At 40.0% G+C, this 23,012-nt stretch overlaps 1 protein-coding gene across 1 annotated transcript in view; it reads right to left on the bottom strand.

The window, feature by feature from the left end:
* The window catches only part of itga9 (integrin, alpha 9), a 53,657-nt gene that overhangs the window by 26,112 nt on the left and 4,533 nt on the right, over positions 1–23,012 (bottom strand). The window contains exons 4-15 of the mRNA XM_083923512.1: positions 22,728–22,845; positions 21,014–21,081; positions 18,057–18,186; positions 17,889–17,974; positions 17,742–17,804; positions 17,136–17,273; positions 16,583–16,688; positions 14,261–14,355; positions 13,219–13,309; positions 12,835–12,880; positions 12,571–12,725; positions 9,715–9,875 (exon numbers count right to left, since the gene is read on the bottom strand). Coding sequence (XP_083779638.1) covers positions 9,715–9,875; positions 12,571–12,725; positions 12,835–12,880; positions 13,219–13,309; positions 14,261–14,355; positions 16,583–16,688; positions 17,136–17,273; positions 17,742–17,804; positions 17,889–17,974; positions 18,057–18,186; positions 21,014–21,081; positions 22,728–22,845 — 1,257 coding nt within the window. The remainder of the gene's footprint in view (positions 1–9,714; positions 9,876–12,570; positions 12,726–12,834; positions 12,881–13,218; positions 13,310–14,260; positions 14,356–16,582; positions 16,689–17,135; positions 17,274–17,741; positions 17,805–17,888; positions 17,975–18,056; positions 18,187–21,013; positions 21,082–22,727; positions 22,846–23,012) is intronic.

The raw sequence follows: 23,012 nt of genomic DNA on the forward strand, positions 1-23,012 counted from the left end.
GTGATGCTTCAATTCACACGATGGGTTTCAAATTAAGCAGAAAAAAGATTCAAATGAAGTACTCTGTTGGTATTATCGTACCCTACTGTCTCATGCTTTCACTTCACTGGGGATTTAGGTCCAGTTTGATGATACAATTGGGAGGATCATCATTGCTGTTGTCTGATCAGAATAGTCCATTAAGAATTCCCTTTAATTTCCACCCAACTTATACCTTCACCAACCACTAAAGTTATAGAGAAATATGTGTGTTCAAAAACAGAACACTAGATCTTGAGTACAATTTTGGCCTGCTCTTTCAGTGGAAACATAAATCAACCAAATTCCAACTTTTAGCAAGACTGAGTGCTGCTAGATACGGCGGCGTTTTGAAATGTCTCCCTTGAGCAAACACATATTTCCTCCTGGCTAAAAAAGAGGAGGGCCATCACTTAACTGACAGGAAACGTATACCATCTGTAGTGTCATGCATTAGACCACATCATGAATAAACACCAATTAATGTTGCTGTTAACACAGCATGCGCGCAGGAACATCCAGTACATACTAAAGTACATACTATTCATAATCCTTGTCTCACTCGCCCGACTTTTCTTCTGAAACACACAAACAAAAACACGCACCTCTCTGCTTCAGACTCTCAGTAAAATGATTCCCCTTAATAAAGATCCCAAGGGTGCAGATAAGGAGATATACATCTCTTATGTTGCCTTGGAGAATCCGAGTGTATTGAATTTATTGCTTTTTAAAACAACGTTCACGTAAACACAAATTACAGGAAACTTTTATGGTCTCGTATGCATCATGAAGAAGGCATTCAACATTTGACCCTTGGACAGTTAAAGCCACAGCTGGGATTTATAAAGGAGGAGAGAAAGGTGCCTCATTTCCCTGGTGGAAATCGGCAGATGGAATAAGTTTACTGCTCAAACATACCAAATACCTGTACATCAGCGTGTTATTTTTACTACATTCCATCAACAACAACGTGAATTAACGCCAGTGCTAACTATAGCTGTTTTAGTGTAATATCTGGATCTGAAATCCAGCCAGCATCCTATAAACAAACAGATGTGTTCCCTCATATCTCAATTCCTCCTCACTCTGCTGCCACATTGTGCTGTTGTCAACATATTATTTGCTCCTGTGCTATTTTCAGTATCATTACTACATCTCATTTGAGGGCATTACAAGGCTTTTCACTCTTAAAATGACTCCAAAGTTGTAAAGATTAGCTCTGGAAATTCCGCAGCAACAAGAGCACAACTGATGGGGAATTAGCCTAACAGGTTCTGCATTATAACCTCTTCATACCCCAACTTCTCCACCCGGGGCTTCTGTTATCATTATGACTATCTACCTTTAACCTCTTGCTGATCTCTATTGTAACCCAACTGACGGGTATGAAGTCACCGCAGGGACACACGCACAGCTCTCCTAAGGAGCAAAACAAACCCAGCGCTGAAAAAAAGAAGAATCCAGATGAGATCCTTTTAAGGAAGCAGCTTTGGCTCTTGAGCTGGAAATCAAATGGAAACAAGGTGGCTTTAGTCCCCACTTAAGTCTGTATTAGGCTTTAGGCAATAATGGGAATAATGGTAACACTACTTATAATAATAATAATAATAATAATAATAATAATAATAATAATAATAATAATAATAATAATAATAATAAAAAAGGAGAAAAAAAGAAGAAAACAAAAAAAATGCTTCTAGACATTTTAGATAATATCCGTGTCCAAATGACTTCCTTGTTCACTCAGTAAATGGCAGAAGGTAGATGAAATGCTCTAGGTAGCAAATAGGGAGTGAGTCCACACATGGGCAGTTTTTTATTGGATTTAACTTATGAACTCATTGAACTAGTTGTATTTCTGAATTTTGTTGCTGTTTAGAAACAACAACAAGCATCTGAAGACTTCCTCTGTTTGAGAGATTAACTCCCCTCAACATCCTGATAAACCTTCTTTGTGCATAAACAGGAAGTTCATTATCTACACTCTTATGCAATCGATTGGAAAAAAGGAGATTCTTTAAAACTTTGCACAACCTGATTTTTGCATCGTGACAGTTTCCACCGTACTATTTGTACAGCAATTGCACGCTTTTGTTGAAAATTGCTATTTCAAACTGAAGAGAAATTTAAGATAGATGAGATACCAGCAGGGAGGAGCAGCTCAAAATGTGCCATTTTCAAATGGAGATCAGTGTGTGTGTGTGTGTGTGTGTGTGTGTGTGTGTGTGTGTGTGTGTGTGTGTGTGTGTGTGTGTGTGTGTGTGTGTGTGTGTGTGTGTGTGTGTGTGTGTTTGAGTCTGTTCCATCCTGGTGATAGAGGAGGTCTCCAGATGCTTCCTGCAGCTGATTTTGTCACTGTGCACACAATCTGGGGCACTTTTATTTAACTGTTAGTGCTGGAGCCATTGCTTGTAGACAAAGCCCTGATAAAACTGCAGCATGCCAACACATATGTGACAAAACCACCTGACGAAGGCAGGTTAAAGTCTCCGCCGGACATAAACAATTATCTTGTCTATGTATAGTATTTGTTCCACTTCCTTTGTGACGGATCGTGCCTGTTTATACAGGAAGTTGAATTTTCTGTTGACACCACCACATCAGGAATATACACTAATATTAACAAATGGGTCAAGTAGTGGGAAATGATAACGGATTGTTAAGGAAGCGTCATGACGATGCCAAGCCATTTGAGTAATCAAAGCCTTTTGTCTTATCCTGGTCGTGTGAAGCACAGGCCCCCATTATGACATTCTTATCCAACATGCACACACTGAACGCACATACACATACATGTTTCCTCTGTAGTGGAAGTGGGAAACATGGCAAGAGAAACTCTTTCTTTGTGGACAGACTTGGCCACCCATTACGTTGCCTTGTGGTGGCATCTTGCGGTAGTAACGCGGCCAGAAGACTGCGGAAACATTTTGCCCAGCATGCTTAGTAGCCAAAATCAACAAATCGTTGAATCTGCTCAACCTTTGGTCTGTCCCGATATGAGTAACAACAATGTATTTACTATGGCAACAACACAGAGCAGGTCTAATGAGCAGCCATACCAAAAATAATACCGCACTTAAATCTTCAAGGCACATGCATGAGAGGAACTTCATGAGAAATTTGACTTGTTTTACTGTAAGAAAAGTCTGTTGGCCTTGCACTCCCTAAATAAGCCTGGAGAAGAACTGTTTAAGGTTCACTCTGGCACGACCATGTAGGGAAATCCTGACCAAAATATTACCCTGAGCTAAAATTAACCCGAATAGCTCTTCTTTAGTATCCAGTAAATGGAATTAACACTTACACTTTCAGACAAAGCATTCAGCTGAACTTATGAATATGACAGCGTCTATGACATTTTCCACCCGATTTATTATTGCAGTGCACTGCTCGTATATTTTGCTTTTTTTTTCATTATATTCTTTATAAATAGACCTGCTGCTGTGTGTAATAGAAGCCAGCTGGACATGATTACCTTCCTGCTATATACTTTCATTGTATCAGCTCTCTTGGCCTGAGGTAAATGAAACCGGGGGAACGGCATCAAGGGAATTGCACATTTCTGTTGAACTGTAAAAAGGCAAACAAAGCAGGCAGTGTGGCGGCCCCGCTATGGCTGTCCATGTGCCACACAGTGTTGGGGGGACTTTGTCTTTGGGATGCTGAGACAGGAACTCCTGCTCTGCTTTATTTTCCAGGGTTTCCTGTTTGTGGAGAGCAGACTTAGCTCAAACAATAAGTGAAAATGATTTGTCACATTTGTTTTGACTTCCTTGGAGGAACAGATTACTCGATTTCACTGCACAGTACAAATACTGCCAGGTAAGTTGTCAATCACAGAAAAGTGTAGTACACTGACTTACGTTTGCAGAACACAAAATCATGTTTCGAGAACCACACTTCTGTCTTGCACTATATCCATTAAGGTAAAGTAACAAAGTCTTGTAAGATTTGGTGTGTTTTTCTCCATTAATCAATTAATCATCAAACAAAATGTCAAACAATTATAAAAAGGCTCTTTACATTTTTCCAAAGCCTAAGTTGACATATTCAATATCACTTCTTTTGAATGACCAACAGTCTAGTAGCCGAATATTTTCTGTTTACTATCATAGTAGACCAGTTTTTGAACAATAATGTCCAAATGATAACGCAAGAACACACTGTTTTTATTATTGTCTATGTTTTTGTTCTCTTTGTCTTTCTGTAATGCATCTTAATTTAGGACATGTTGTGCTGTGAAGCACTTCGAATCTGCCTTGTGTATGAAAAGTGCTGTACAAATAAAGTTGCCTTGCCTTGCCTTGAAGCGCTGTCAAAAGAATGCCAAACCAATAGGCAGCAATATCACCTGAACCCTAAAGCCATGTTGGTCAAACTGTCGACACAACTATACTGAAAATCAAAATTCTAAAACACTTGGAATGCATTTTCCCAAAGAGACGTTTTCAGTGGCCTGAAAAGCAGTTTGCATATGGACGAAAGGCCAAAATGTACAGAAAATACTACATTAAAAAAATTACCCACACGTGTGGACTAGGTCTGAGAAGACATGCAAATGTCTTAAATTGTTATTAACTTAAACGTTTAATTGATTATCAAAATTGTTGTGGACTAACTACTTCTATGAACTATCTACTTCTATCGTTTCAGCTCAGCTCTCGATATTTTGACTTTACCACTCGCTTGAGCCTCATTTCATAAGTCAGGCATTAGTGGAAAAAAACATCTAACTGCATACAAGTAGAGCCATCATTACATATATGAACCAGATAAGATGAGCCAGAACACAAACATGGACTCATTCTTTAACTTGTGAAGCTGAGGTTTATGTTTGTTGTTGTTGTCTAGAAATATATAGTAAACAATGGATCTGTAAACCAAATTTAGCTGAACAAGATGTGAATGAGTTACATCATGATGCTAACAAGCAGACACACAGGCAGGTTAAAACATTAGCTCCTTTCAATTGAATTTGCAGAGGTAATGATACAGAGAACCATCATCAGTCCATCTGAGTCTGAAAATCTCATGAATTGTATTGCTCAAATCCAACATGTCTCTAGTTTTTCCATTCAGTCATGAGAGAATCAGTGCATTTAGCTTTGACAGATAAATGTTCACCCTGCACATGCACCACTAACAGCAGCAGTCATCAGAATACAGTTTGGTGGACCTTTAAATACTCTGGTGGTGCCGAGCAAATGTTAGGGGGACATGAGATATAGGACACATACTCAGTGGAATATAGGCCAGAGGAAAGTGAGCAGGATACTTTATGAGCTAAATTAAACAGACAACTGTTACAGGCAGGGCTTTAAATGTCTATTTTAGCTCCTCCTTGGAGACTGCACTGCTTCTACAGAGCTATACAATACCTCCTGTGACCACAAATGGAATTGGCTCTTGGCATGATTTCAAGGCTCACGTGCACTGCACTGTGATGGGACTGCTGGAGTAAAAACACATGTGACATGTAAACATGCCAGAAGAAGTGCAGGACAACTAATATTATTAGTATTTATTTTATTTATTTATACATACAAATGATTTATATATATATATATATATATTTTATATATATATATATATATATATATATATATATATATATATATAAATATATATATAAATCATTGAATCAGTGAGGTTTTTAAATAAGCTAGTAGTGGATTTCTACCTCACTTGCACATGCATTGTATTTTCTATCTACTTTTTCCTCTGACTTTTTCTTTTAAAATATGTGCAAATAAAGCATAAAACAAAGGAGCAGTGGTACTTAAAATGTGTTTACCAAGACTAGACAAGCAACAAATCAAAGCCAAGTGAGGAGTAGGATCTGGCCTCCATCACTTAAACTTTTGGAGCGTAGTAGCGCCTTATGTTTCCCAGGCAGTAAAATATGCAGCATGTGTACAGACCCTTATAGTTTATAGTATGACATTGCACCTGCTGCATTTCCACAGACACTGATGTCCTTCACTGAACATATTACATACATACATACATACATACATACAAACATACATACATACATACATACATACATACATACATACATACATACATACATACATACATACATACATACATAAACAAAGTACATAACATGATCTGAATAATCGGTCATCCCTCCACTCTGGTCCAGATTTAAATATATCAACAGATTTTGGATGGATTACCTTTAAATTTTGCACAGACATTCATGGTGTACTCCTTATCAAATCCAGCCTAAATAAGATAAGTAGCATACAGTAATTAAGTATAGCATATGCGTAAAAAAGTCAGGTAAAAAGTGACCTGTTTTATAAATATTTGCACTGCTCCACAGTTTAATTGCAGAGGTGCCTTGTTGAACATGAATAATACTCAAAACCTTTAAGCTATTTCACTACAACTTGCGACACTACCATACCACAGAAGGATAACATGGCAGTTTTGCAAATTGACTTAATGCAACACAAGAAACTAAAGGATTCCTCCTCAAAGTCGGTTGTTCTCTTGTTAAATGACTCACTGTCATCTCACGCACACAGCACCCCTAGTCATCTGGACCCTAAGCGTTCATCAGTCATCACTGCGAGGAACTGTTTTTCCTTCCTTAATATGAGGTACAACTCAAGTAAAAGCCTGCATAGAGTTTATTTAGCCAACAATAACCAAACACAGACCATCTGGAGGGCTGGTATGCTGTTTTTCCATGCCAATGAAAACATGTTTAAAATGATCAACATGAAAGACTTGCATTATTTCAGAAGGAATTACTCTTGATAAGAGTTTGAACTATTAGCTTCTGTCCTTCTGTCCTATAACTAAGTCCTAGTATTTTCAACGGTACATGATTTACTGAGTGGCCCGTCCAGTTTTTTGCTTGATTTCGTTTCAGATGGTGAAAATTCAACATGCCTCTTTCAGTCCTGTTGCTGCTTGTACAGTAGATTATATAAAACAAGCACAACTTTAAAAGCGCCCTGTTTAGTTTAGCTTAGTTTAGTTAACTGAGGCCCTTTAAAAGTGTTTATATCATTTAGAAAGTCAACAAATGGGGTCGACAGATGGTCAGCGTAGTTAGAAACGTGAGAGTGTCTCAGAATAGCTCACGGCCTGCTTCCACTGGCCCTCATGCATTGGGGCTTGAGCAATCGAGCCTGACGTGAGGGTTTTCCATCAGCAGCGCCAGCGAGCATGCAGCTCCAGTTGACACAACAGCAGCCCAGCAGCCCCCTGCTGTGACGCAAGCCTCAGTACTGTTAGCTGAGAGAAGGGTGGGGCAGGGGCGCACAATCCCCCTCCACCCTTGAGGATGCAGCCGAGCAACCAGCTGGTTTCCATTAGCATACCTCTTCTGGGGAATGGGAGGACAGGCTCATGTGGGCAGACACATGAGGAAGATAAATGTTGCGATTGGTCAAGCAGACTAGACCCATTTCAGAGCGGAGTCAGATCACCTCTGATTATGGTGATTCTTTAGCTCTTCTCAACAGTTCAAACATGATGATGAAGACTCATAGCAGCTCGAAGGTCATAATCTTTGTCCCTTTAACTTTTCATACATATTTGAGGCCATTGAGCCTGTAAATAGTTTGGTAAAGTTGTAATTTGGACTCATATTACCGTCCTTTGTTCAGATTTTCGTAACTTTGGGAATCTCACCTCTTCTTTTAGCAGCAGAGCAGGTGGAATTTGCGGCCACATATAGAATAAATATAATAATTCACACAGCTGGAGTGGCAACCATGCTTGCATTTAACACCTCAGCCAAGCCAATCCAAATACTCCCACTGACGAAAGACGTAATGTTATCCATGCCATCTGTAAACTGAAATACTTACATTTAGAGTTAAAGGAATAGTTCCACATTTTCAAAAACAAACTTCACACTTCACTTTTATTTGGCAGAGAATTAGATGAGAAAACCGATACCATTCTCATATCCTTTAATAAGCTGGAGCCAGGAGACAGTAAACTTAGCTTGGCATAAACACTGGAAACAGAGGGAAACAACTGGCTTTGTTCGAAGGCAAAAAGAAAACCCCCATTCAGCACCTTTAAAGGCCACTTAAAGAAGGCTGCAGGAATTAGTCCGAAAACCTGGAAATGTGTTAGCATTTTTTGCAGTTTCCTGCCAATGGGTTTTTTGAATGGTTTTCTGGTAAGATGCCTGAAATAATGTCTGTGCTTAACACAAGCTTAAGAGATTTTCATGTTTGGTTTCACAACATAAAATACATCAGTAAATATCCCACCCATGAATTCTGGAGCATGTACGTGTCTTAAAAAAGATGGTTGCTAACACGTGGCTCAATGCTACAAACGTTACCACGCCAAACACGTGAAATCAGTCGGAAGCTAGTGGTGGTGACGTTGAACTCATGCAACCGTGGTGTACTGTGGTAAATTTAGAGCCTAATATTAGCTTTTTACTTTCAGGAAGTTACTGCAAAGACTGAGAAAAGACTTCGGTACATAACCCCTCGTAAATCTACAACGTTTCCTAAAATTTCCCCAAAAAGAACTATTCCTTATTTCATCCAGCAACATTAGTGCCTTAAGCTGCGACATACAGCTACCTCCTGAAGTCGCATCTGGCCTGATGGATGGCACTTAAAGTATAAGTGTGTTTATCTCACAGCTAGAGAGATGCCACAGATATGTGGCAGCTACGAGCTAAGATGGAGTGATAATCGTTCGCCCACCCACAAACCGAAAGATGTTTGATTCAAGTGTTGAAATGTCCCATTTGCTTTGGGCAGAAACACTGCCTTACATGACTTAACCTCCTGTTGATGTTCTGTTTGTTGAAATTAAGACAAAGAGAAGTGAAACTTAGATTTGAAACGTTAGATTCTTCTGTCCAGGTTTGCTGAAGAGCCTGGATAAACAGACGCACCAGACGTCACTGAATATATCTTGATAAATGTGATGGGTATGTTCTGCAACTGCTCTGTGTCAACCGCTCAGACTCTTACAGTCTGAGCGGTTGAAGGAAGGGAGGCAGGCGTCGTAATGACAGCCCCCCTCAGTCAGCAGCTCAGCCTCCCACAGTGAAAGTGCCTGGAGAGCACAGTTTTGAATGCCAGTGAAATTCACAGGCCTGCAGTGGGCCTCCACATTAGAGGAGGTGAAACATGGATGGTGCCCTCAGGACTTGGTCCCTCTCTGAGACTACACGCTTAAATCACCAGAGGAACACAATAGAGAGACTATGTGATGACAAAGAAGACTCTGTTTCCTGTTTCTGTCAATTTCTGCAGATGCACACTTGAGCAGCATGGTTTCACGAATCATCAAGCGAATGACTGTTACCTTTAACCTAACTCAGCAGGGCGACATAAAGAGCTTCCCAGCAGATGCCTGCTCATCTGTAGCCTTCAGCTGCAACAGGCAGCCCCCGCACCACTATATCCCTATACATGTGATGGCCTTTAATTTAGCCTGACATTTTTAATTTTCCTCGTGTTTTGATCTGTTTAAACATTTTAGCAGGAAATGTACGGACTTTGATGCTCCATCCAAAAGCCACATAAACAGATAAGAAAGAAAAACAAACCACATGAGCAAATAACTCATATCACACATCAACACTGCAGGGCAAGAGTGCTCAAGGTTATGAGAAAGCAGCAGAGAGATCAGCTGAGGACATGAGCAGCACACAGACAACCTAACACAAACACAGACCAGAGAATCCAACCCTACCTTAACGTAGGCAGTGTAGCGTTGGCACTCCTCCCTGTTGATTTCCAAGCTGAGCTGCTGGCTCATCTGGCTGATCTGAGATCCGCTTTGAGTGAAGTAGACCCGGGAAGGCTGGTTCTTCTGCCGCTTATCCACATCAGCTGTCAAGTTATACAGCAACTCTGAGAAGACACAGAAACACTGTTACGCATTACATCAACTGACAGCGGCGGTTCTTTGGGTAAAGATAATCTGGAGGGGAACTTAAAGTATGCAGGGTTTGGTTTTTCTTGGTCATAAAAACATGGTTAAAAATGAATTATCGGTTATTGCAGTGAAATGAATGTGAGTCAGAAGATTCCCATCGTCCCTCTGACATGTTTGACATTTCCTGGTCAAATCATCTGATATTACTTTAAGTTGACAAGAGCCCTTTGTCCCATGTTGTGTAATGGAAACAGTGCTAATTTCAGTAGGTTTATAGTCGTTGACTTGCTACTTGGTTTGCTATTATAAATTATATTATATTATAAACACTGACTTTTAAATTTCATCTAGACGCAAAAAAATTCAAATTATTTTTTTCACACATCTTTCATCTAGCTAACAAAGATGTTATTTATTCATGCTCAGGCTGAATTCATATAAACAGCCTTTTTGTGCCGATATTTTCATAGCTTCAGTGAGCAGCATTAAAATATTAAAGCTTCGTTAAAATGCTCGTTTTAAGGGATTTCATACTTGTATTTCCGGTGGGGCGATGCAGTGAGCAGCATGAATTGTGAAGGGGCCAGCCAGCTCCATGCACTAACGGCATAACACACCGTAATATATATTATAAACTGTGTTTATCTTGATTAAAATTGCCTAAAAACGACACCAGGCTGCTACAGTAGTAATCACACAGACCTCTACACACATCAGACTGCTTGGTTATGACGTGCCTCAGCCACATGTCCTTGTTCTTAGCTGAGACAGACAGCTCAGTGCTGCAGTGTTTTAGTGGAATTAATAAATTAGCAGCTATCGGACTTCCTTTGCTCAGAACATAGCAGTGAAGAGAAGGAGAGAAAAGCAACTATAAATGACAGCAAAAAAAGACTCTCACACTGTGCTGAAATGGACACACTGAGCTGCAACACATGGCTTTTAGTTTACACTAACTACTACACTTACAGGCATTTTTTTCTAAGAATTCTATAATATTAAAGTTTGAAAAAACAAATATCTAAATCCCAAAATTGAAAACTGAATACCTACCCAAGAATGAATATCTGAATTGTTAAATATTTAGGTCCAACCCTAATACTTTCACATTTGTTTATTTGGCACCTCAAACTACATTATAATAAAAAAACACATGAAAATCTCCATCTTTACAATATGTGACCTTTAACGAAAAAAGGAAGTAATTTCCCATCTGGTGGGGCAGAGGTAGTATTACCGTGAAAGGAAACATTTCAATAATAACTTTCCTGCTGGTTCCACCCCTGGCCTTAGTGACATCAGACACAGAACAACTTCAAATCTATCTTCAATTGAGAAATAAAAAGCATGAAGCAAGCATTACCAATATTTCCGAGAAAACCATATAAGGGCCTCTGACCGTTTAAAATCCATTCGTCTGAATGAATCAGCCTCAGTCTAGTAATTGCTTCAAGAGGGTGTCACACTGGTAAAACAGTGGGAAGGGTGGCAAACACACCCCAGTTGGACCAAAGCCTACTGTTTTCTCCTTTCAACAGAGGGAACGCCATGAGCTCACTCTAGAGGAGGCAAAGGAAGGTTTCATTACGGGAGTCACCAAACACGGAGTGCTACACTTTCCATGATGTTCGCCAGACAGCTAAACAGAGAGGCTTTATTATTGCGAGCCAGGACATAGTCATTATGTAACGACATAGCTCCTGTTCCCCTGGGGGGGTGGAGGACCACACCCAAACACTGGAACAGGACTACACCTCAGCACTCAACAGGCACCGCACCCAACAGTCAGTTGACAAATAAAGGCTGAAGGGTAAACCCTTGGCCAAACGCACTGACAGGCCGAAGACTAACCACAACGACCGCCTCAAAGCGTGGGGAGAATTGTTCAGCATGATCATGTTTACACATTTTCCCCATTCAAATAAGCAACAAAAGTTCATGGTCTATCAATATGCTGTAGGCCTACGCCAAAAGGTACAGTACAGTTGTCGTTCTTACGTTTCTCGTTGTACAAATAGGATACACAACATATGAATTACTAAGTTTAAGAGGTGTGGGTAAGTGTTTTGTTTTTTAACTTTGAAGAGGGACAGGCTAGCTGCTTCCCTTGCTTCAAGTCTTTATACTAAGCTAAGTTAAGCTAATCACCTCCTGGCCTTCACTCTGTACTTAGTACACAGACACAAGTGGTCAATCTTGCAGTCTTGGAACCCATCGGCATACATATGCAAATATCTGCATATAGAGATGATCAATATTGTATCTCTCTGCAAGAAAGTTCATAAGCATGGACGTATCAAACTATCCTGTTAAGCTATAAAAACTAAATTATGTTCAAGTATTCTACATTCTACAAGGCGTATAAACTCAGTCGTATTATTTTTAATATATTCTCTATTTAGTTATCTCACTCTTTTGTATTGTGGAAATATGTTTTTCTGTGTGTGCAAGTAATATCAGTCAGACTGGGGGACAAAAGGGGACTAAGTATACGGGGAACACAAAGACACTATAATGAATAGCGATGGATATGGGTATGGACCATAGAGAATTCCTGTGCACAGGTTCCAGGATTTTGTGCTACACCCCTTGTCGCAGGTGGTTGAATGTCCTTTTCCAGTGTGGTCTTAAAACTTTTGTGACGGTTCTCTTGTGGGCATTTGTCCTCACCTATCTGTCCAGGCAGCTGTCTACCCCAGAAGCGCATGCAGACGGTGACGTTGAAGCAGTTCAGGTTCTGGTGGCCCTCGTGGCACTGCGGCACCGAGATGTTGATGGAGACGGGCAGAAAGATGGAGACATCCACCGTAATGACAGGCCTAGTCCTACAACCACAGGAGCACATTATAAAAGAAGGACTGGACATTAAAACCACTCCGAAGTAGAAAAAACAAATAAGCTACTCCAGTCACAGAGAACGATCTGGTTACTCACCTCAGCAACACCACATTATCTGACATGAAAGCTCCAATAGTGACATCTGCAACAAAAACATAAACATGATTGATTTGGAAAGCCATAACGAGGATATAACATTAATGCAACATCTGCTGACAGCACTCATTACACCTGCAAATCCAAAACAATGCTCAGAGGTCTTTAACTTTCTTTAAATGTCTTTATGCTGCTAAGTCTGAATGTCAGCTGTGGAATGCAGTAAACAAGATGCCTCTATCACGAGTCTTTGCACTGCTACTGCAGAGAATGAAAGTCCAAAACATTTAGGGTGAAAAGAATTCATAATCTAATCCTATTTTAATGTTTTCATCTTATTCTCTTGATGTGGTTAAGTTTTTCCCTAGTCTGGTTTGATCTTACCTGCGTATCCATTGCCATCCATGTCCACATTGCCTGAGATTGACTGGCCAAACATCTGCAGACCAGGGTTTACATTGCGCCCAGACAGTTTCTGTAACAGATGATACAATCCTTCAAATAACATGTGAGCCAACATGGAAAAAAGAGCACATCATATGATTTGTTTTTGCTCTTTGTTTGTTTTTCGTAGACAAATGATGTTATAGTAAATAATACATTTGGTGGCTTAGCATTAAGACTGTAAACAGGAGAAAAGAGCTAGACTAGTTCTCAAGAGTTCCAAAATATATTTTTTGTAAACAAATGTTTAGTGTAAAAAGGAGGTTCATGCTCAAGTATTCCTTGACTAAAAGTGGCCAGGCATATTAAGGTCACAGCAATAAATAAATAGTTAAAGCACATAACTCCTTGTAGAACCAAAACTTGTCGCTATTACATTTAAGTTTTTGCATGTATGAAACAAACATGATAAAGGTTTTTAATTAGTGAGCTTTAGAAGTGCTGGGGGATTGTTTTAGCTTTGGCCAGAGTTGGCTGTTTTGCCGACGTTACAGAGGTATGGCTCTTTTCCTCTAGATTTTCCCAAAACATCAAACAGTTCCTTTAATATACTATATTAGAAGTAAATTTAATAGAGGAAGCCCCTAAGACTGATGCTGATGATGTCTACTGCATGTGGTGGTAAAGAGATATTTTGCTGATTTAAATCCAGCTCTCTGCCACTGGTCCGCTGTTTGTTCATCTGTACACACTGCCACGACACAGAGCTGGTGTGAAATCAGCAAAGTATTGCTATAAAATTGTAATTTTTAACATTGAAATACTTTAAACTAAAGCAGTAACTAAATTGAGGACCATACAAAACTGCTTGCTCCTCATTGAGAGCTACATGGGTTTTCCATGTATTTCCGAGGCTACCACCTGCGACTTTTACACATTACTCAGTGACTGTTGGGGAAGCTACATCTATAAATGAGGGAAAAGGGAATCACATAGGATATTACATACTTAGCCTACCATGGAAAAAAAAGAGAGTTCTTACCATGGAGTATTTCCTGATTATCCCTGTGGCATCCCCATGGTAGATATAAACTGCTCCTCCATAATCATCTTCTTTAGGTGCGCCTATGGCTACATCTGGAGAGGCAAATAGAGTAGAAATAAACTGTCTTGCTAAAAGATTGGCATAGAAATGAACAAGTATGTGAATGAGTGTGCACGTTTGTGAATGTGCACAAAAGCGTTTATTAACCCTGAGAAACAAGTTGTTACAATAATAGTCTTAATAGATAATTAAATGTTGTTAGTGGCCATTAAAACTTGTGCGACCTCTGAGAGAGTGGAAACAAGACTATAAAGCGCTGGCAAGAGCACTGAAACAATGTCTCCTTATCCCATTTCCACAGAAAGGCCATATATAAACTTTCTTTTTATAAACCAAAACACTTCCATGCCATGTGATGCAGCATACCAAAGCAGAAACGATAGAGTGGCACTTTTTTCAGTAAATTTCACACAACAATGAACTCATTATGTAGAAGTAGAGTTAAACAAGTAATTTGTTCTCAGTGAAACCAAATGTGCATTTTAATTTTTACAGTAGTTCTCTCAAATTAAGTACTGTAGTCGTGTGGTTGTAAATAATACACTGTCAGTCAGAGCAAGTCTGGCTCTTGACCCTGCGAGAGTGACGAGTTACAGGATGAGTTATGCTTCCCAGCTGCCATCTTTCTCCGCACACACGCGCACTTTGTGCCATGCTGCAAGCTGTGAGGCGTCTCTCACAAGGAGATGAAACCGGGAAGCAGCTTCCAGCCTAGAGTGTGAGACGGACGCCGAGTTGAGCCATTAGAGCCAAGCGGTTGCGAGTGCCAGGAAAACAGACAGCATAAAATGTATGTCTGTGTGGATGATTTGGTTTGTGTGTGGATGACTGTGTGCACACGAGGGTGAAAGAAGGCGATCGTTTCTAAGATCTCCTTCCTTGCAGGGTAATCCAAACAAAATGTCTGTGAAAATGACGGGTTTTGTTGCACCTACTGAGAATCTCGACCAGCCAACACTTGCTTGTGGGGAATATAAACTGCGTGACTTTATTACTCGCCAGATGACAGAGGAAATAGCTTTGTTGCATGACTACAGCAGAATGTCACACTAATAGCACCAACTTAATGAAAAGTGTTTGCTATTGCCTGGATTATAGATTCATAGACCACTGGAGGACCATTACAAGATTTATATTTATATAAAAACACAACCTCCATTTAAGTTAGGACCTTTCAGCAGTGGATCCAGTGTTGCAAACAGTTTACATGCCCAGAGATAGTTTAGTGGTTTAAGGACAATACCACTGGTTTTGAATTTAAGGACTCTCTTGTTTCTGAGGCAGAGGAGGAAATGCATAGGTTTTGTTTTGATTGGTACTGCAGAATCCGATTCACAAGGAGCATTTTAAAAGACTTGCTGCTCTCAATCTATCACTACACATCAATGATTCAGCTTCAACAATAACAACAAAACATAATATGTTTTTAACCATATTATTGTAACTGTGTCAAGCAGTTTTTAAGTTGCAGCAAGTTTCACATCACAGTGAATTCAATTAAAAACAGTGGCTGCATGCAAATAAGGACATTGTGGCATGGATGTAGAAATGGTTAACACAACTGTGCAGCATAACTGATTTGTAAAAAGTATTGCAAAAATAGATAATTCCATGTCTTTATTGATTATAAAGCAGGTCTAAGTCCTGTATAGACACTGTGAAAGTATCAAAATGTTCAATCCACGGAGAAATGCACACAGTATTCGGAAATTGTGCCTTTAAAGGAGCCGTCAGGATTTCTGTACAGTTGTAATGTCACAACTATACTACACTCAACAAAAATATAAACGCAACACTTTTGTTTTTGCTCCAATTTTTCACGAGATGGACTTAAAGATCTAAAATTCATACCAGATACACAATATTACCATTTCTCTCAAACATTGTTCACAAATCTGTCTAAATGTGTGATAGTAAGCACTTCTGCTTTGCTGAGATAATCCATCCCACCTCACAGGTGTGCCACATCCAGATGCTGATCTGACATCATGATTAATGCACAGGTGTGCCTTGGACTGTCAACAATAAATTACTGAGAAAAATAATATAATAATATAACTTATAAAAACTTTTATGCCAACGTTGACGAGAAGTCCTGAATGTGCTCAGAATAATGCAGCGTTAGAACAGAGCAAATCTCATCTGCTGAAAAAGACCATGTGATATAAGAGCTTAAAAATGGCAAGTAAGTTAGTACACGTGCTGCTTAGTCAACACATAAAAATTTATTATTTAATTATTACAATGCTTTGTACTGACCTTGGTATCCATCGTCATCTATATCTCCAATTGCGGCAATGCATTCTCCAAAGTGTGCATTGAAAGCATTGTCACCGCTCAAAACACCTCCCTCCTCCATCACCCCCTGACAACAGAAGCCGGGAAGATAACAGTTGTTATAGTGAGCTGACAGAAGAAATAAGGACGGTCCTACAGCACGCTGCTGCAGTGGGATTATTGCAGCTCTCAGATAAAATCCTTTAGCCACGACTGTAGTTAGTTGGCTTTTATCCAAATCATTTGACAACCAAACAGACAGTCAACTTCCTCACAATAACTCATAAATACAATGTACAAACAGAAGCTCTAGTCATGGCCGCTTAAATAATTTCACAGCCGAGTCTCACAATGCTCCACTGTTTTATTCTAATATCATGATAACAAACATGGTCAGAAAGAAATCAAACATGGGCAAAGCTTAAAAATCAAAACTGCAGGCAATGATAACATTACAGAAACGGGCATGCTGTAGTCAAATAAATCTGCAAGTTATGTTCTCATGTTCCCCCACTGACACACCGATCCCACTCACATTGCCCTTGCTGATGTACACAGACACCTGGCCCTCATCCCGGAGCTGGCTGTGCATGGGTGCCCCCACCAGCAGGTCCGACAGGCCGTCCTGGTTCAGATCAACTGCACACAATGAGGAGCCAAAGTAAGAGCCCATCTGGAACCAAGCCGAGCCACAGAGCAATGGGTCAGATCACAAATACTTCTTCTTCTTCAGTTCATAGCATTGACATGTGATTCACGCTCTGACTGGATTTACTTCCCCTTATATATATCTATACCAACATTAAAGGAATATTTTTACTGCTTGGGTCTTAAAGCCACCCTTGACTTCCTTTCATTTACTCTAAATGGAAAGCATTAGCTACCTCCCGAACTTTGGTTTCTGGCAAGTGTGTTACTTCTTTAAATCGCTGTTGCCGTCTATAAAATGATATAAAATATGCAGTTCTGAAAAAAGCAATCAGAGTAGCGTGTCTGCAATGCATCACAAACAGCATGATCCCTGAGGTGGATTAGATTCAAATAAAATATGGTTGTATTGTACAACAGTCTCTACGCAAAATATGTTCTGTATAATGATTGTAACCTCTGGAAAAGTATAAGACCACATCGGAGCTCATACCATTTTCCCTGAGGCTTGAAAGCTCTTCACCAAAGACACACCGTCGATTTTGAAAATGTAAACCTGCGTGGGTGAAAAACAAATCAGTATAGCGAGCAACACGAGAGGATTTCAATTCAACAGCTGTAAATAAGACAAAAAAACTACTTTTCCACTGCCGCTGTGCTGAGGTGCCCCTGCGGCTATGTCTATCACATCAGGAGAGGAGAAGTGCCCTGCAGTCACAGCATAGCCTGAAGACACAGATGACAGTCAACTAATTTTTTCTCATTTTTTTACCATTCAACACACTCATTGTCATTAACAGACACTCACCAAGGTAGCTGTATCTGTGGGAGTCGATGTCTTCTTTATTCGGGCTGTAGAAGGTGTCAGAAGTCAGGTTGTACACCTTGATCGTCCCAGTCCAGTAGTATGACCCCGGTGCCCCCATCACCACCAGCTCCTGAATGAAAACACACACATTCATTCAGATGACTGTGATACACCAAACTATCTGCTCAGCTATAGCCTGCTGAAGAAGAGGGGGAAAAAAGAGAAAATGCTGCTGGGTAAACGTCTGGTTAACCAGCAGCCACAGACTGGTTTGTGCTATCTGCTCTCAACCACAAAGCCAGATGGCATGCCAGCTGAAGCTGCCTCCTTTGATGAGGACTTCAGAGCCCAAGCAAAAGAAAACTGACAGCTGTAAAATAAGTTGTTTCGCAGCTTTTTCTTGTGACGCTCTGCAGCTATTTAAGGGACCAGAACATGATGATTAGGATGCTCTGCTCAGCTGCACTAAAATAATTGTGTAAGAGCTCAGATTCCTGATTTTCACTACTGATTTTAGCCAAATGGGACACGATCTAAGATGATGTAAATGCATCCAAATCAATCAGACTGAACCACACAATCAGGACCTCACTCTGCAGTATATATCTGCTGTGCTGTGGTGTCAAACAACGGAGCACATCTGGTTCACACAAGGATAAGGTTGAACAGTTGGACATCTTTCCTTTAAATTTTTCACATTCTTTCAATGGGGGGTGGGGGGGTAGTTGAAATGCTTTGACAGATCAACAATGACATCCTCAGCCTGTGGAAAAACAAAAGTTGGATTCATTTGTCTTTGAATTTAAAACAGTAGGTCCATTGTGGGATAGTTTCTTTCCTGAAGCCAAAAGTCTTCTTGTTGTTATTTACAGCTTCCACATGATGCAGACTAAAAATTCCACTTACACGCTCCTCACCTGCAAAGTTCTTTCTAGCTTATGATGTGTGTTTTCATTCTGGGGTGCGTTACATAATGAAAAACATGATGCCATACAATGCTTTAAGTGTTCATCACAGCCATGAACAACATTTTCAAAGGCAATGTTCTAAAAGTTAGCAGGCAGATCATGTGAAATGACCTCATTTTAGTATCTGTGAAAGGAAAAAAACATTTTTTAAAGCACAGCCATGTGTGTGCATGCTGTATGAGCATGCGTCTTTATTAATGTAAGTATGTAATTGTAGAGTAAGGCTGATTTTAATGATTTTGTTCTTTATCCATTAATCTCTCATTTATTCTTCTCAGAATATAGTGAAAAATGAGAGAGGATGTCTCAAAGGTCTTTTTTTGTCAGACCAACAGTACAAAACCTGAACATATTCAGTTTACTCTGATAAAAAACAGAGTAAAGCAACAAATCATCACATTGGAGAATGGTAAAATGGGCACCTTTCTAGTGTTCCAGTCACTCAAAGCGCTTTTATACTACTTGCCACATTCAACATTCCTTTTACTCACAACAGCTGTCTATTATTTTTCTGTTGATTGGTTAACAGAGGTTTGCATCTTGAGATTCTCACCAGGCCAACTAGAAATATAAAATAATGCTATTTAGCAGAGGTAAAATAAATACTACTCATATTACATGATCTTTTCAACAGACTCTTTCTCACCAATGAGAATGGTTTCACCCCTGAGGGCACAGCTGTGCTCCAAGGACACATTTTAAGTCACATACAGTCCACTGTACTTTACTGTATGTCCCAAATTGAGCGTAACTGTAATTCAAGACTTGAAAAGGGCCTTTGCAGGACATGCTGCTCACGGGCAACATCAGGAAAGAATTATATTTCCTTATGTAAAGAAAACTAAATGTCCAACCTAACTAGTCAAATATACATTTTCAAATGAAAATGAATTCCCATGTGCACATTTTTTCCTGTTAAACTACATTTTTGCTCAAATGCACTTATACGTTCAATCTATTTGCACCAGAGTCACATTTCCTTTTTTACAGATAAATGTGATGGACCAAAAGATATTTGTAAGATACAAAAGGTACTGTGCAACCAAGGAAGACAAAAACAGTAGCGCGTCTATGCTACAGAGAAAAGGAAACTTGTGTTTTCTAAAAGGTTTTATCTTGTGGAACCACACCGGGTCAAGTGAGGCCACTGAACCCTTTCCTCCACTATCTTCCTATGGAAACATAAGCTAACAGCTATCAGCAGCTGCTTTGATACAAATACTCATGTATATCTGACTCAATTTTCCACATCATTTGACATTTTAAACAACTCGGGGGGAACATTCCCCTCAGCCCAATATATATAACGTCTCTGCTAACTATCTACCAGAGAGTCAAAGTAAACACAGAGTGAGGAAGAAAAGAGGCATGTGGTTGTGTTAACGGAAATCTGACATTAAATGAGAAAATTAGTCCCCTGAAAAGATAAAAAAGGACATTTACATAGCCCCTGTCTACCTCACTGGGCAATGCTTTACAGTTTGCCTCTCACTTGACCCATTCACACATTCAAACATACTCACATACACGCGCGCGCGCGCGCGCGCGCACACACACACACACACACACACACACACACACACACACACACACACACACACACACACACAGACACACAGACACACAGACACACACCAATGGTTGTGAAAATGCCATGCAAAGTGAAGGCCTGCCCGCCCATTGGGATCAACTTGGGTCTTGGATTGATCCGCCAACCTTGTGATTGATGAATGACCCGCTGTACCACATCCGCCGCCAAAAAAAACAAAACAAAAAAAGAGGAAGACAGTGGACGATAACTAAATGTTTCTGTTACTATGTTACATGGAAAGAATGCAAATTGCTATTACATTTGAAAATATGCTCTGTTTACCAAACAGTGAATTAACTGATGAAGCTTCGCGAGTGTCAAGACAACTATCTCTATGTTAGACTAACAGAAGGAGAGCATGACATGGATTAAGAAGATGAACAAGCACTGTTACTGACCTCCGTAAAAACTCCCGCTATCCCGGCTTGGCACGAGCCATGCTCTTCTCCATACTTCTGCTTATAGTCTGTAAGAAAAAACAAACCACAAATTATTTCACTGTGTGCTCGAGCCAGCGTTTACTGGAGTTTTTCCTGCATTCCATATGGAGCTAGTCAAAGTCCCAGTCCCATCCACGAGGAGTCTGGAGCCAGAAAAGCAGACTGGGAGAAGGGGTACAACACCACATTCAACAAGAAGACCTCTTTACTTGGAGGGGGGGACACAATGCTCTCGGGTTACAAAAATATTAAGGTTGGATCCTGTAGAATGCTCTGTAAGTACGGTCCCATGCAAAGTCTGTCTGGCTTCTCCTCAACTGTTGGCAACAAGAGTTACGGAAGGAAGTGAAATCCTGACCTGAGAGCACAATTAAGGTTTAAAACGGGCTTTGATAAATAGCTCTGAGTCACATACCAAAACATATGAGGAACACATTTTGCACGAGTGACCTTTTTTATACAGCGCATTCTTTTTTTTAAAGGAACTTGATTTTTTAGTTTTGTAGATTGTGCGCAAACGGATTTGATTTACTACAATCATAACAAAAATCGGATTTCTCTACCTTGCAAATCTTTCTTGAAAAGCACCTGATTTCTGTTAAAAACAAAAGCCTAAATCTGTGCTTTGAAAAAAAGTCAGCATAATTACACCTCAGTGAAAATGTTTTTCTTTTGCAAAAAAGGTGCACAGGGAATACAAACTCTCCGCGCATTGGACAAATGCTCATATATTCGGTTTTAACAAACCCTTAAATGCCAAGGTACTCGGATGTGTTGGACTGAGGAGAAGAGATCACACTTCAAGGCTCTCCTGCTACTAGTCTTCAGTGCCAGAGCACTAATCAGAGGCCAGAAGCACATGATGGTGCTGGCTACAGAGATCACGTATCATGATAAAAATGTAACCGCAGAAGAGGATAAACAGACTGATTTCTTCCTTTTTTTTCTTATGAAATAAATCTTCAGGCTTTTAATCATCAATCTGAGAAGAAAGATTACCCTTCAGCTGCTCACAACTCATGTCCACACTCAGGCTATAACCTGGGTCTTTGTTTGGATTTAAAGGTCCCATATTGTAAAATGGAGATTTCCATGTCGTTCTTTCATTTTAAAGCAGGTCGAGGTGCTATATAAATACTGTGAAAGTATTCAAATCCTTAATCCACAGAGAAATGCACACGTATCCAAAAACTGTGCCCTTAAATGAGCCGCCAGGATTTCCGTAAAGTTTTGATGTCACAACTATACTAGACATACTACACATGGCTTAATGCACTTATTGTAAGTCACTTTGGATAAAAGCTTCATCTAAATTAATGTGATGTGAAATGGCTACTACAGTGCCATTACAGTCATTCCCCGGCTGCATTGACAGTGCAGAGACGCCGAGAACGCAGATGTGGAAGACCCGGAAATGCAGACCAATCAGAGCAGACTGGGGTTTTTCTGGAAGGGATCTTAAAGAGACAGGTTCTAAAACGGAGCGGTGTATACAAGTATATTCAGACAGACAGTATAAGAAAAATAATGTGTTCTTGAACATTAAAACCTGTTCTAGTAGAAACCCAAAATACAAGTTTGAACCTGAAAATGAGCATATAATGGGACTTGTAAGCGGTAAAGTAAATATGGGTTAAAATGAAAGATCCTGATAATTTGTGCCTCACTGTACCTTCATAACAAGGGATGAGCGGCTTGGTTGTGCCCTGAAGACTGGGAGGAATAATAGAGCAATACCCGTGTGGAAGGATGTGCTCGTAGTAGACGTTTTTCCAGCGGTGAGCACAGGCCTGCGAGAGAAAAGCAGGAAGGAAAAAACAGATTCAGACACATGGTCATGTTGTAAACACAAACACCTCAGACTGCAGCCAGGCGTTCCTCCACCATGCTGATTGTTTAAGCCCCTTCCTCACTGTACTGGAGTCAGAGCGTCTCTGTGGCTGTCAAATGATTGTCA

Source organism: Echiichthys vipera, assembly GCF_963691815.1.
Source record: "Echiichthys vipera genome assembly, chromosome: 11".
Taxonomy (NCBI): domain Eukaryota; kingdom Metazoa; phylum Chordata; class Actinopteri; order Perciformes; family Trachinidae; genus Echiichthys; species Echiichthys vipera.